Source organism: Balaenoptera musculus, chromosome 6 (assembly GCF_009873245.2).
Source record: "Balaenoptera musculus isolate JJ_BM4_2016_0621 chromosome 6, mBalMus1.pri.v3, whole genome shotgun sequence".
Classification (NCBI taxonomy): domain Eukaryota; kingdom Metazoa; phylum Chordata; class Mammalia; order Artiodactyla; family Balaenopteridae; genus Balaenoptera; species Balaenoptera musculus.
Genome location: NC_045790.1, coordinates 112645700 through 112657950, shown reverse-complemented (window position 1 = coordinate 112657950; position 12251 = coordinate 112645700). Strand labels below are relative to the sequence as shown.

Genomic DNA, 12251 nt, shown 5'->3' with positions numbered 1-12251 from the left:
CCCCAGATTATAACTACATATAAAAACAATTGTCAGGACCTATGTTTCCTGAAAAGTTTTCAAAATACAACATATTCAAGAGGCTTTTAAGGCTCTTGCTGCTTAAAGAAATCCTGTAATCCTAAACTATAATTGTATAGTGACAGTTTGGTCCATAAGGTACCCATCTTTAAACCCATGCTCTGAGTAGGATTTTCAGACTTTTGATCAATATGGCAGAATCTGTAAGTGTGGCAACTAATGGGGCTAATTGACTAGTGCTGTTTCACAGCACCAGGCACTTGGAAGACTCCTTCATGTTTTTGCTTTTATTTTTGTTGATGGTAAATAGCTAACAAAGCATTGCAATTGCAGATTTTGGTACGTCTTGTGTTTGTATGTGCTAGTGATTTACTTTACTGGGATTTGAAGGCCTTGCAATTGTCTGCCTTGCCTTTTACAGTACATCTTGGGGTTTTTTTGGTTTTTTTTTTACTCTGGGCTGAATTTTAACTTCTACTACTACCTGATTTATATCTGGGGCCAAATCCATGTAGGCTGGGCTATGGGAGCAATAAGTAACTGCTTCCAGCAGGATCCTGTGAAGCTTCAACAACCTACCACAGGCTTATTATAACATTGGTTATTATAAGAAGTGGCCTATATGTATTTCAAAAAGAGGGCCTATGAAGGAGTCCTCCTCCCCGCTTACAGACCTGTATTGTGGGATCCTCTTTCAGGAGTTGCAAACTGGCTTCCCTCTCTCAGACCAAATGCAACAGTGGGTTGTTTGCTAGCATGGTTTTAAAAAATCTTGAATGTGATCTCTACCTGCATGAGCCTTTCTTTACATCAAAGGGAAGACTTGAGAGACTGGGCTATATCACTGCTGCCTCTCCTTGTGTGAACTTCATACATTCATATATGCGTGTCCCTTGGTTCCCTTGATTTTTCCCAGCTTTACTGAGATATATTTCTCTTGTTCTTGTGCATTTTCAGCACCTCTTGGACAAAATGAATGAATACATGGGCAAAGCCGCCTCTCGGTTATCCACCCTCTCGTTACTGGGCCACGTTGTGAGGCTGCAGCCGTCTTGGAAGCATAAGCTCTCTCAAGCACCTCTTTTGCCTTCTTTACTAAAATGTCTCAAGGTACAATGTTTGTAAGGATTTGAACGAAATAGCTTTGTGAATATAATTTCTGAAATTCTGAGTACCTTAAAACAAGCAAGCTGGATTTTAACTTTGAGAGTTTGAAAACTTCTGGTCATTTGTTTTTTCTCAAATGTAACGTAGTCCAAAATTGGTACTTAGTAAGCTCTCAGTGCATCACTGTGACTATTGCAATATGTTTAGTCCAAGCAAATGTGGTTACATTTCGGTCAGATTGGTTGACATTATGCTGTTCCAGCCCTCTTTGATTTCATCATTGTCTAGCCTTTCCTCAGTTGAAAACATACTGGTTTGTCTTGGGGGAACCCCCATTTCTAAGTTCTCTTTTGGCTAATAGAAAAATGGCTGAAAGGCCCTTTCAGCTATTTAGGAACATGTTCTGGTTGCAGCTGAGTTGCATTCTACTTTTTTGCACTAACCTTAGTGCGTTTTTCTACAGAGGGAGTCAAAACCTGAGTAGAACTTTGTGCTTTTGGTTTTGACCATGGCTTGCTGAAATACTCAGCGTTATTTGCTTAGTCTGTTTTAGTTCCTGGACTTGTTTCCTATCTATAAAATAAGGAAATGTGGTTAATATGAACTACCTGTACCTCACAGAGATATGACATGAAAATATCCAGTAGTGTTTGTTCCAGAATGTCAGTGCCTTTGGAGTCATCTGACACAGCACCATGCAAATTGATTTTTGTCTCTGCCAACAAGGGTAACTGTTTTAATCTCCCTAGAGGTGGATCTCAGGGAGTCACATTGGTAGGGTATCATAAAAATGTGCATTTCATGTTCAGGAAAAGCAGGAACAGTTTTAACAATTTTTTTAAGTGAATGGATAGACGAGAATATAATCCGATTTTGAGGCACACTGTTTAGTTCAGATTGCAAAATACTTATCTTTTCCAAAAAGATAAGCCTTGAAAATTACTTACGGAATGTTATTCAAACCTTTAGTAAGAATGTTTTGTTAACCAAAATTAGGGTTAGTCCTTTTTACCCGAACTCATTATAGATTCTTGATTCTCCTACCAGGATTGTATGTTCTTCCTACTAGATATCCGCCATAACAAATGGCTTGGTGCTTGATGTAAAAACTAAATATATTTAAAACTTTATTTCCAGACTCGTAGATTCCTTTTTTAGTAGGAATAATGAACGTCTTAGCCTGCATGGTAGTCTTTTGATTAATATCTTGTTTCTTCAACCTGAATTCCAGTTACTTGGCAAACATTCATAACTTAATTGTGGATCGTGTGAGCTGCTGTAGCTAGTCTGAGTTGATTCATTATTCATTGGTTATTAAGTGTCTTCAATTAGTCTACATTTATATGACTTGATATTTCAACTGTAGACATGGTCAGAGGTCACCATATCTTCTTTTATTTGCTGGTCTCTAAATATTGCTGTGAAGGTGAGCCATTAAGTAGACTTGTTAGTGCTATACCAGTGTCTTACTAAATTATACTTCTGTTGTAATCCTTTGAAAATAGTGAATGACTTGTCAATGTATGAGGTTCTTTTTAATTGACTTTAAAAAAGTAAGTATTATATGATTTGGTTGAATGAACAAGAATAGCAACATTCTTTCCTTCTGTTAAAAAGCAGCTTCTTGTGCTTCCCTCCAAGGGCTATAAATAGCACATCCTAAGTCTCTGGGCTTGGGTGTCCCCAAGCCCCGTTTAAGCCCCTGCCCCGGATGAGTTTGGTGCGTCAGCGTGGTCCCTGCAGACTCAGCATGGTCGCGCTGGTCGCGCGGTGGCTTTTGGTTGCGTGTGTTTCAGTGTTGTGCCCCCACCCTTAGGGGTAGGAGGATAAGTCTGTGCTGGGCGTCTAACCTGTGACGCCTTGGTGTTAGACCCTCCAAGTGGGCGGATTCTAATGCTGCACCTGACAGGTGTTTCTTCTTTCATTGACCTTCCCGCCTGCAGATGGACACCGATGTCATTGTCCTCACAACAGGGGTCTTAGTGCTGATAACCATGCTACCAATGATTCCGCAGTCGGGGAAACAGCACCTTCATGATTTCTTTGATATTTTTGGCCGTCTTTCGTCATGGTGCCTGAAGAAACCAGGTAAAGATCTCCTTCTATACCTGTCATGCCCCACCAAGTGAGTGCTTTCATAATTGATTAACAGGTCATGTGCTGGAAGGGAAGGTCATGTAGAATTCTAAAGCTGAAATGGCTGGTTGTCACCAGCCAGATGAGGAAATACCTCAGGTACGTCCACCAGAGGCACAAATAAGAAGCATGACTGTTGGGACTTCACTGGTGGTCCAGTGGTTAAGACGCCACGCTTCCAGTGCAAGGGGTGCAGGTTCGATCCCTGGTCAGGGAACAAAGATCCCACATGCCGTGTGGCACAGCCAACAAATTAAATAGAAAAAAAGAAGCAGCACGACTGTTGAGATACATTCCTTATTTTGTTGGCTTAAAAGGATTAGTTGTCAGAGAAACTGAGTGGTAGGTACAACTTCCTGATTTTCAATAAACTGATAAACAACTTCAATCTGTGTCATAGCAGTATAGGACTAAGCTTGTGGGACATCTTTGTCTTCCTCTGCCGGTCTATAGTGACAGAACACAAGCTTCTGGTTCAGAGAACTTGTCCATTGTAAATGTGGAAGGAGGAGAGAGAATGCAGCACATCCTAATTAGTGTTCTAGTTTCCAATGCAGTGGGGTTTTGTTTCCATATCGACAGGTAGTACGGCTCTATCAAAATGATTCAGAAGCTATATAAACACGCGAAATTTGGAATCTTTTGGTCACCCCAGCATAAGATATTCGTGTTGAAAGAATGAAATGTGTAAGCCCTGGGAAATGGAATACGCTGGCTTTCCTGTGCAGGATTAAGTGACAAGCCTGAGGCGCATATGATGCCGACTTGTCTCGTAGGCTTTTCCTGGGGAGAAAGAAATGGCCTGTCCATTAATTTCGAGGAGCTTTATGTATACTGTGGACTTGGGGTTTTCCATAGGGTCTAGGTAAGGCTAGATGAATTAAATTTTCTATTTCTCCCACTCTTAGCTTTTTAAGCTAATTTCTGGATGGTAGTTTTTCACTCTGTAGTTACAAATCTGCATAGCTAAGACTACAAACTGATTTTAAAACGTTCTCGCACATTCGTTCCACAAACATATGAACGCCTCGTACGCATCAAGCCCAGTGCGAGGCACTAATGAGGGTACAGAGGTGAGTGAGTCAGTGCTGTTCTCAAGAGACGCGTACTGAGTAGGGCCGTGGAGAAGCATGATTACAGATTTCAGAGAGTACCGTTGTAAAGGTGGTTCAGTATTATGAGAATGTCTGGGGTCCTGTTTTAGGGGTGACTGGAGAGGAGGGCAGAGATTAGATCAGTGTGAGCCTTTATGGGTCACTCTGAGTAGGTGGGAGTTTATCCAGAGGCCATGGGGAGCCACTGATGGATTTCAAACAGGGGTGTCCGGTGTGTTCAGATTTGGATTTTAGAAAACCGCTCTTACTTACCATCTTTGGAGCGAGGTGGGAGCACACGTACGCGGAGAGTCATGCTGGCAGCCCTGTGCTCGTGTCTGTTTCACACACATCAGTCTTGTGTCCAGCTTGGTGACTCCTTTCAATGGTTTTCTTTTTTAGGCCACGTAACGGAAATCTATCTCGTCCACCTCCACGCCAGCGTTTACGCTCTCTTCCATCGCCTGTATGGGATGTACCCTTGCAACTTTGTCTCCTTCCTACGTTCTCACTACAGTATGAAGGAGAACCTGGAGACTTTTGAAGAGGTGGTCAAGGTAAGTAGCAAAAACTCATTTATTAGCTACTTAGCATACTGTGTAAATAGGCTGCATTTATAACTTTTGTATTAAATGATAGGGAAATTTTGAAAAGAAATTCAGCCTTCTCCCTGTGCTGCCCACTGCCCCCAGCCCTGGTAACCACTGATCTATTTTTTGCCTTTATAGGACTTGCCTGTCCTGAACATTTCATTTATATGGAATCATATAATATGTGGTCTTTTGTTAACGGCTTCTTTCACTTAACATAATGTTTCGGGATTCATCCACGTGTGGCATGTATCAGTAGTTCATTCCTTTTTATTGTCAAATAATATTTCATTGTGTAGAAATACCACAGAAGTTAAGCCTTTTATAACTTGTCAACCCAAACTCTTCTAGCCAATGATGGAGCATGTGCGAATTCACCCAGAATTAGTGACTGGATCCAAGGACCATGAACTGGACCCTCGAAGGTATAGAAACTGAACTAGTGACAGAATTTTATAGGCTCACTTAAGAAATTGAAAATGTGACCTCGGAGATGTCCCTTTTGAGGTGTTGTTGGGGGAGCATGTTCTTCTATTTATGGAATCATTCCATTTTAAAGGACTCGTACAGTAAAAAAACTTTGTATGCGTGAGTCTAGAGCATATTCCTCACAGGCAGGATGGAGGAGGTGCAGTGCAGCCACCCGCGCCGCAGAACCCCGGAAAGGCTCGCAGCTCAGTGTGATTGTGCAGGGCGGGCGCTGAGGGGTGTGGTTGGAACCAAGCGCACTGTGGAGAGTCTGGACGTCGAGTGGCCGGGCTCCCCGGGTCCCTTTCTCTGTCCTGCTCAGCCAGGCGACTGCCATCCTCCGCGGGGCTTGGCAGAAGTGCCCAGGTTCCTTCTCTGGGGAAGTGGAACCTGCAAGGCTCCTGATTTGAGGACGCCAAGCATGATGGAGGGTGGAGCTGAGTCATGACTGGAAAGGAGGGACCAGGGTGAAATCCTACACACTGAGCTGTGAGAGGCTCAGCCCCTCCCCTCCGCTTCTCTCTGGCTGGCTGCCAGCCTCATGCTCCCCAGGCTGGGGATTGAAGCCTTCTGGGGGAGAAGGGGTCCACGGGTATTGACATTGGAGGATCTCCCACTGGGAAAGGTGGCTCACTGCCTGATCCCCCTTCAGCCAATTTCACTTCTCTACGAGCCCTCCTTCTGCCACACGAACCTCAGGTTAAAGCAACTTGCTGTGAGATATATGTAGAGAAGCATAGCAAATGTGTAAGAAAAGTTTAGTAGTAACGCATGGATACTTGTGTAGCTGCCACTTGGCTGAAAAAAATGGGACATTAACCTCTGCAGTTGCAGCCATCTTTCTCCCTGTTCCATGTCTCACCTCAGAGGCACCTACTATTCTTGCTTTTATTTTAATCATTCTCTTTCTTTTCTTTATAGTGTGACCACATGTTTGTTTCATTTTGAAAAGCTAATTAGGAAGCAAAGTCTGGCCTTGGAAAAGGCCGTCTTGTCATCATGAGGTGAAGGTTCCCAGGAGGCGAGAGGAGGAACTGAGTGTCTGAGTCTTGGTTGGGCGTCCCCTTCCTTGAGAGTTTACAGGAGTCCCTTCCAGGGAAGTCGGCGGGCAAGGTCATGAACAAGTCCTGGGAAACATAAGCCTTCCCCTAGTCAGGGCATCTGGTGAGGCCAGATAGTGAGGGCCAGGGGCTGGATATGCTGCCGAAATATGGCAGTGCGAGGGGACTGCTCTGTTTGTGCTCCTGAACTCACTGCGGCTGCTTCCAGGAATAGGTCAGAGCAGAATCATTCTGTGGGATGAAATGAATGTCCTCAGCTGATCCTGGCAGAGAAGGGAGAGTAGGAACTTCATTAGTGCATAACGAGACAAGCTCAGTACCAACAAGTTATCGTCACCTAGACACTCCCTCAGTTAGAAAGAGGGTATGGTGGCAGCAGAAACCTTAAAGATGGCCTGCAGCACGCTTGTCTCTTGGCATGTCTGTTCTGATCTGACCAGGTTGTCTTCTGTGCCTCGTACACAGCTATCATCTTGTTCTCCTGGGGCTTCTCTGTGCCTCTCTCCTGTGCAGGTTCTCCCATTTCCTGTATCTCATGCCTTCTTTTTTGGGTCACTCTTATTTTCATGGAATATATCTTCTAGTAGCTTTTAGAGAAAGGATGTCATTTTCTGTGTGGGTATAGATTTCTAGATTGGGAGTCATTCTCATTCAGCAATTTGAAGGCATTATTCCATTGCTGCCTTGCCTCCAATGCTGCTATTGAAATCAAAAGACATTTTGATTTCTGATCATCTGTGTTTACTGTCTTCTGTTTGTTCTTATAATATTCTGAAATTTCCTAGTGATGTCCCTTGATATGAATGTGTTCTCATTGTCCAATCTGGAAGCTGCTATCTTTAAATTCTAGGAAATTTTCTTTAATTATTTGAGCTTGATTTCTTTTCCTTGACTGTCTCTGTCTTTCTTTCTGGAACTCTTAGTATTCTGCTTGGGACTTCCTGGAGCGGTTCTCTGCTTTTCTTTGCTCTCCTCTTTAGGAAATCTTCCTAAAGGTTTCCTTGTCTTTAGCTCTTAATCTTTCTATTATAGTTCATTTCTGCCACGTTTTCAATACCTAAGAGCTCTTTTTAGTCCTCTGAATGCTCCTTTTTTACAGTAGCCTGTTTTTATTTCATGGATGCAGTCTCTCATGTCTTTGATAAGATTGATAGGTGTTTTGTAAGGTTTTCTTTTCCCTACATAATCTGTTTCCTTTAAACTGCTCTTTTGTTGTTCTTTTTAAAAATTTGAGGCTTTCTGCAAAGATTGGTTTATATCTGGGTGAGGAGACTAAAAAGCTCTGCTCACAGGGATGGGGCTTGTTGACTTTGAGCTTCCTTGTAGGTCGATCTGAGCATCTGTTGGAGACGCTGATGTCAGTATTGGTTTCCATTTGAGCTGGTCGGACTTTTTCAGGAAAGGGTCTTCTGATGTCTAGTCTGGCAAGGATTTGGCTACTCCTAGAGGGAAGAGGCTGCTTGGTGGGGAGAGGTTAGTGGTCTTGGCATTCAGAATGTACATGCTCACTTAATCCTCTTGTTTGAATAGTACTCATGCCCTCAACCATTTCTGGAGTACCTCAATCCCGATACTCTCTGTTTAACCTCCTCAGAGAATAATCTGGATTTCTGGTGAGAAAAGTGGGAGTGTAGAGTCAGGGACAGAGTCTCAGGGCTCTAACTGCTCCTCAGTAGATTTTACCCTGTCTTGCTGATTTTAGCTGCCCTCACCTACCTGTCACTCATCTCCAGAAGTACAGGTGTACAGAAGTACTCGACGTATACAAATTCTTCAGCTTTTTAAGGGTTCCTCAGTATAAATCAGGTTGACTTTTAGCTTTGAAACACTGGCAGCTTAGGATTCTGCTTTCCTGGATTCACTGAGTCAGTCACCACTTGCCTATCTGCTTTCTAGTTTCAAAAACGTGGTGCTGTTCTCTTTTTTCTCATTCTTCTCTTTCTTGTGGGTTTATATTTAAAAGGAAACAAAGGAATCTTTACTCTAGGCTTGGTGGGGTTTGGGGAGAGTCTACAATTGGATGTGTATGTCCAATCTACTGTGTTAACTCGGAAGCCTCCTGGATCAACTTACGGAGCCTCCTTCACCTTGGATAGATGGGTCATCTGGCCTTTGAAGGAAGTTCTAACACCAAGGATAAGAGACCAATGTAAAGAGAAGAAAAAGGAGCTAGAAACAATGATAATACAGAGAGCAGAAGAAAACATCTACAGTAGCTACAGAGAGGAAGCATTTGTGCATATATAAAGGTCAGGATGCCACAGAAGGGCACAGTCAGAGACTAAAGAAAGCACTGTTGAAAATGAAAAATGATAGCCAAAATAAACATTACAGTAAAAGAATTGAAAGATACAGTTGAGAATATCTCAGAAAGCAGAATCAAAGGCTAGAGATGAGTAAAATGAAAGAAGAAATTTAAAATAATCAGTCCAGGAAGCCTAGTAAAGAAGAGTCTTTAAGGGGGAGGAGAAAACTTTGGTGGGGGAAGAAATTGTGAAAGAAATAACAGAAGAAAATTTCCAATACAAGTACAAATGATACAAGAAAATACAATAATACAAGAATTGAAGGAAGTGAGTTTCCAGATTGAAGGTGCTTATCTAGTTCCCAGCACAGTCAATGAAAAAGAATGCTACTAAGCCTCAATACTGTGAAATTTCAGAATACCAGGGATAAATCTTAAAGAGAGAAAAAACCAAAGCTATAAAGATCAGAAATCAGAATGAGGTTAGCTTCTGAAACACCTTCAAAATTGAGAGAAAAAAGGTTATCAGCTTAGAATTCTATACCCAGCCAAACTGCCTATCAAGTATGAGACATTTTTAGATATGCAAGGACTCAAATTTACCTCGCATATACCCTTCCTCAGTGAACCACTGGAGCATGTCTTCCACGAAAACGAGAGTAAAATCGAGGAAGACACAGAGTTCACAAAATGGGGGACCTGACTTAGGGTCTTGGTCAGGGGAAGTCTTGGTATAACACAGCAATGTTGAGAACAACCAGTGGGAGAGGGAGGGCTCCAGCAGGGAGCTCTTTAGGAGAGGGTGAAAAATCCTGGTAGACTATTTGCATTTCATTATGAACAAATTATATTCGGCATTATTTCAGAACTGCTGGAGCCACATTAGGAAGGATTGGTAATAGACACACAGAAGACTGAGGAAAAGGAACAACAACATTCAAACTCCAGGAGAAACTAGATTGAGCAGCAAAGGAAATACTGTAGTATATGAGTAGTGCTTATCTAGTCATTATAATGAATTGTTCAAAATCAATTTTGAAACAACCAAACAATGATATACTATTTTGAGAGCACTGGGGAGAAGGGAAAAGGATATACGGAAGTGACCTAAATCCTCACCTACCATAAGGACCTTAATAGTTGATGTCTTGGGACATCCCTGGTGGTGCAGTGGTTAAGAATCCACCTCCCAACACAGGGGACACGGGTTCGAGCCCTGGTCCGGAAAGATGGCACATGCTGAGGAGCAACTAAGCCCGTACGCCACAACTACTGAGCCTGTGCTCTAGAGCCCGTGAGCCACAGCTACTGAGCCCGCGTGCCACAACTACTGAAGCCTGCACGCCTAGAGCCCATGCTCTGCAGCAAGAGAAGCCACCGCAATGAGCAGCCCTTGCACCGCAACGAAGAGTAACCCCAGCTCGCCGCAACTAGAGAAAGCCTGCACGCAACAAGGAAGACCCAACACAGCCAAAAAATTAATTAATTAATTAATTTAAAAAAATAGTTGATGTCTAAAAATTCAGACATCAGGAAATTTGAAGCATAGAAATATGGAGGTAGAGTAACAATTCAGCTGGAAGCAGCTAAAATTGGAAGCTGCCCAGAAAGTTCCTTCATGCCCTTTGAGAGGTGTTCAGTCTCCTCTCTCACTCCTGGCAACCACTGATCTGCTGAAAGCATGCTTTTTCATGGTGGTGTAATAAGTTTTCTTCTGCAGAATCTACCTCTTTGGTTGGACCTTTCTTCTTTCTATTACAAGCTGTGATGAGTGTTGTCCATCTTGATGTATGTCTATTTCCATAAGCTAGATTCTTAGAAGTGGAACTCTGGATCACATAACAGGACTCTTTAGACAATTCTTCAAATATCCTCAGGGGCTTTCTCTCAGTTTGAGACTTGCTGCGCTGTATTTCTGGTCTAGGGATGGATTAGAATCCTGAGGCTTTGATAGGAGACCTTAAGTCAGCCTCAGCTACCTGGCAGTTTCCAGGTCTCCCTCTTGTTTGATTACCTTTGTGCCAAAGGAGAGTTTCCCCTGGTGACTGCTCTGCATAGTTTGTGTTCTGTTCTGAGGCTGTGCCTGGTCTTTTGTTGATGGAATTTTTGTTTCGGATTAGTTTCTGATAACTTGATATAACCATTTTAAATAGGGAGGGTATAGGTTTGTAGAATGAATGGCTGATTCTTTATATCATAGTGCTGATTAGTGCTTGGGCTGGCGTGGTCCTGCCTGTTCTTTGCTAGTCAGAGTTCAGTGGCTGGCATTGAGGTAGCGCTCTTCAGTATTTGATGGCTTGAATAAATGGATTATAACTTGCGCTTCTTGACTTTCGTTGCCTTTTACAGGTGGAAGAGATTAGAAACACATGATGTTGTCATAGAATGTGCCAAAATCTCTCTGGACCCTACCGAAGCCTCCTATGAAGATGGCTATTCTGTGTCTCACCAAATCTCAGCCCGTTTTCCTCATCGTTCAGCCGATGTGACCGCCAGCTCTTATGTTGACACACAGAATAGCTATGGTAAAAAGTGACTTTGGTACTTATCTGCTTTACAACTTTGTCTCTAGAAAGCATTGTTTATTTTTGTTGACTTTTTTTCCCTTTCCTAGAATAAGACTTAGTTCAGCTCCTAGGAACTGTTTCCCAAATATTTAAAATTTGAATTTGCCTCCATTTTCCCCTAAGTTTAATTTACAGTCCCATGTCCTTGATCTCCTTCTTGATAGTATGTCAACAGACTTGGGATGTGTCAACATTTAACAAAGAAAATGGATTAAAGGATTTGGCTTCTAGGCTCCAGCTCATAAAGGAATCTTAGATTTTTTCAGACACTTTTAGTGAGGCCCTCTGGGCTGTCACATTGACACAGTTTTGAATGAATCTGTACAATTCAGAATTGGATTCATGTAAAAGTCTAGGCTTATCTATAGGTAGCACCCAGCGAAGTTGTCATACAGGTTGTGCTTTTTCAAGTTATCCTAAAGCTTAACTAGACATCAAACCTTACTAAACTTTATTTCCAAAGGGTATTTAAAGAGGCTTTTAAATTATCAAATGGTCTCGAGGACCATAATTCTTTATCAGAATAATCTGAAGCCACACACTGACCCCCCTGTGTTCTTTCCCTTCCATTGTAGGGAGTGCTACTTCTACCCCTCACTCCACTTCTCGGCTGATGTTGTTAAACACGCCAGGGCAGCTACCTCAGACTCTGAGTTCCCTGTCGACACGGCTGTTAACTGAGCCGCCACAAGTATGGTGTCAAATAGTGTGCCTGCTTTCTTCTCTGCTTGCTGGTGAAGCTGACCATTTGGGTCAGGATTTAGCCTGTGGTTGGGAAAATCTCTCACTGCTCATTTCAGGAGTTAGTTTTTAAGGATGCATGACATTTGCAAGAAAAGTTACTGTTGCCACTTGAGTTTCTCTTGGAGTCTAGACTTACAAAATGCAATGTGTCTCTTGATAAGGCTTTAATAAGATGCCTTTTTCCAGTTGAAAGGCTAAATTTAAGATCATTGGTCATG

General features: G+C 42.5%; 1 protein-coding gene across 4 annotated transcripts in view; it reads left to right on the top strand.

The window, feature by feature from the left end:
• The window catches only part of TSC1 (TSC complex subunit 1), a 45850-nt gene that overhangs the window by 17906 nt on the left and 15693 nt on the right, over positions 1–12251 (top strand). For all 4 annotated transcript variants that reach the window (XM_036855508.1, XM_036855507.1, XM_036855509.1 and 1 more), the window contains 6 exons: positions 979–1131; positions 3072–3216; positions 4761–4915; positions 5300–5373; positions 11072–11247; positions 11865–11980. In XM_036855508.1, the coding sequence (XP_036711403.1) occupies positions 979–1131; positions 3072–3216; positions 4761–4915; positions 5300–5373; positions 11072–11247; positions 11865–11980 (819 nt within the window). The remainder of the gene's footprint in view (positions 1–978; positions 1132–3071; positions 3217–4760; positions 4916–5299; positions 5374–11071; positions 11248–11864; positions 11981–12251) is intronic.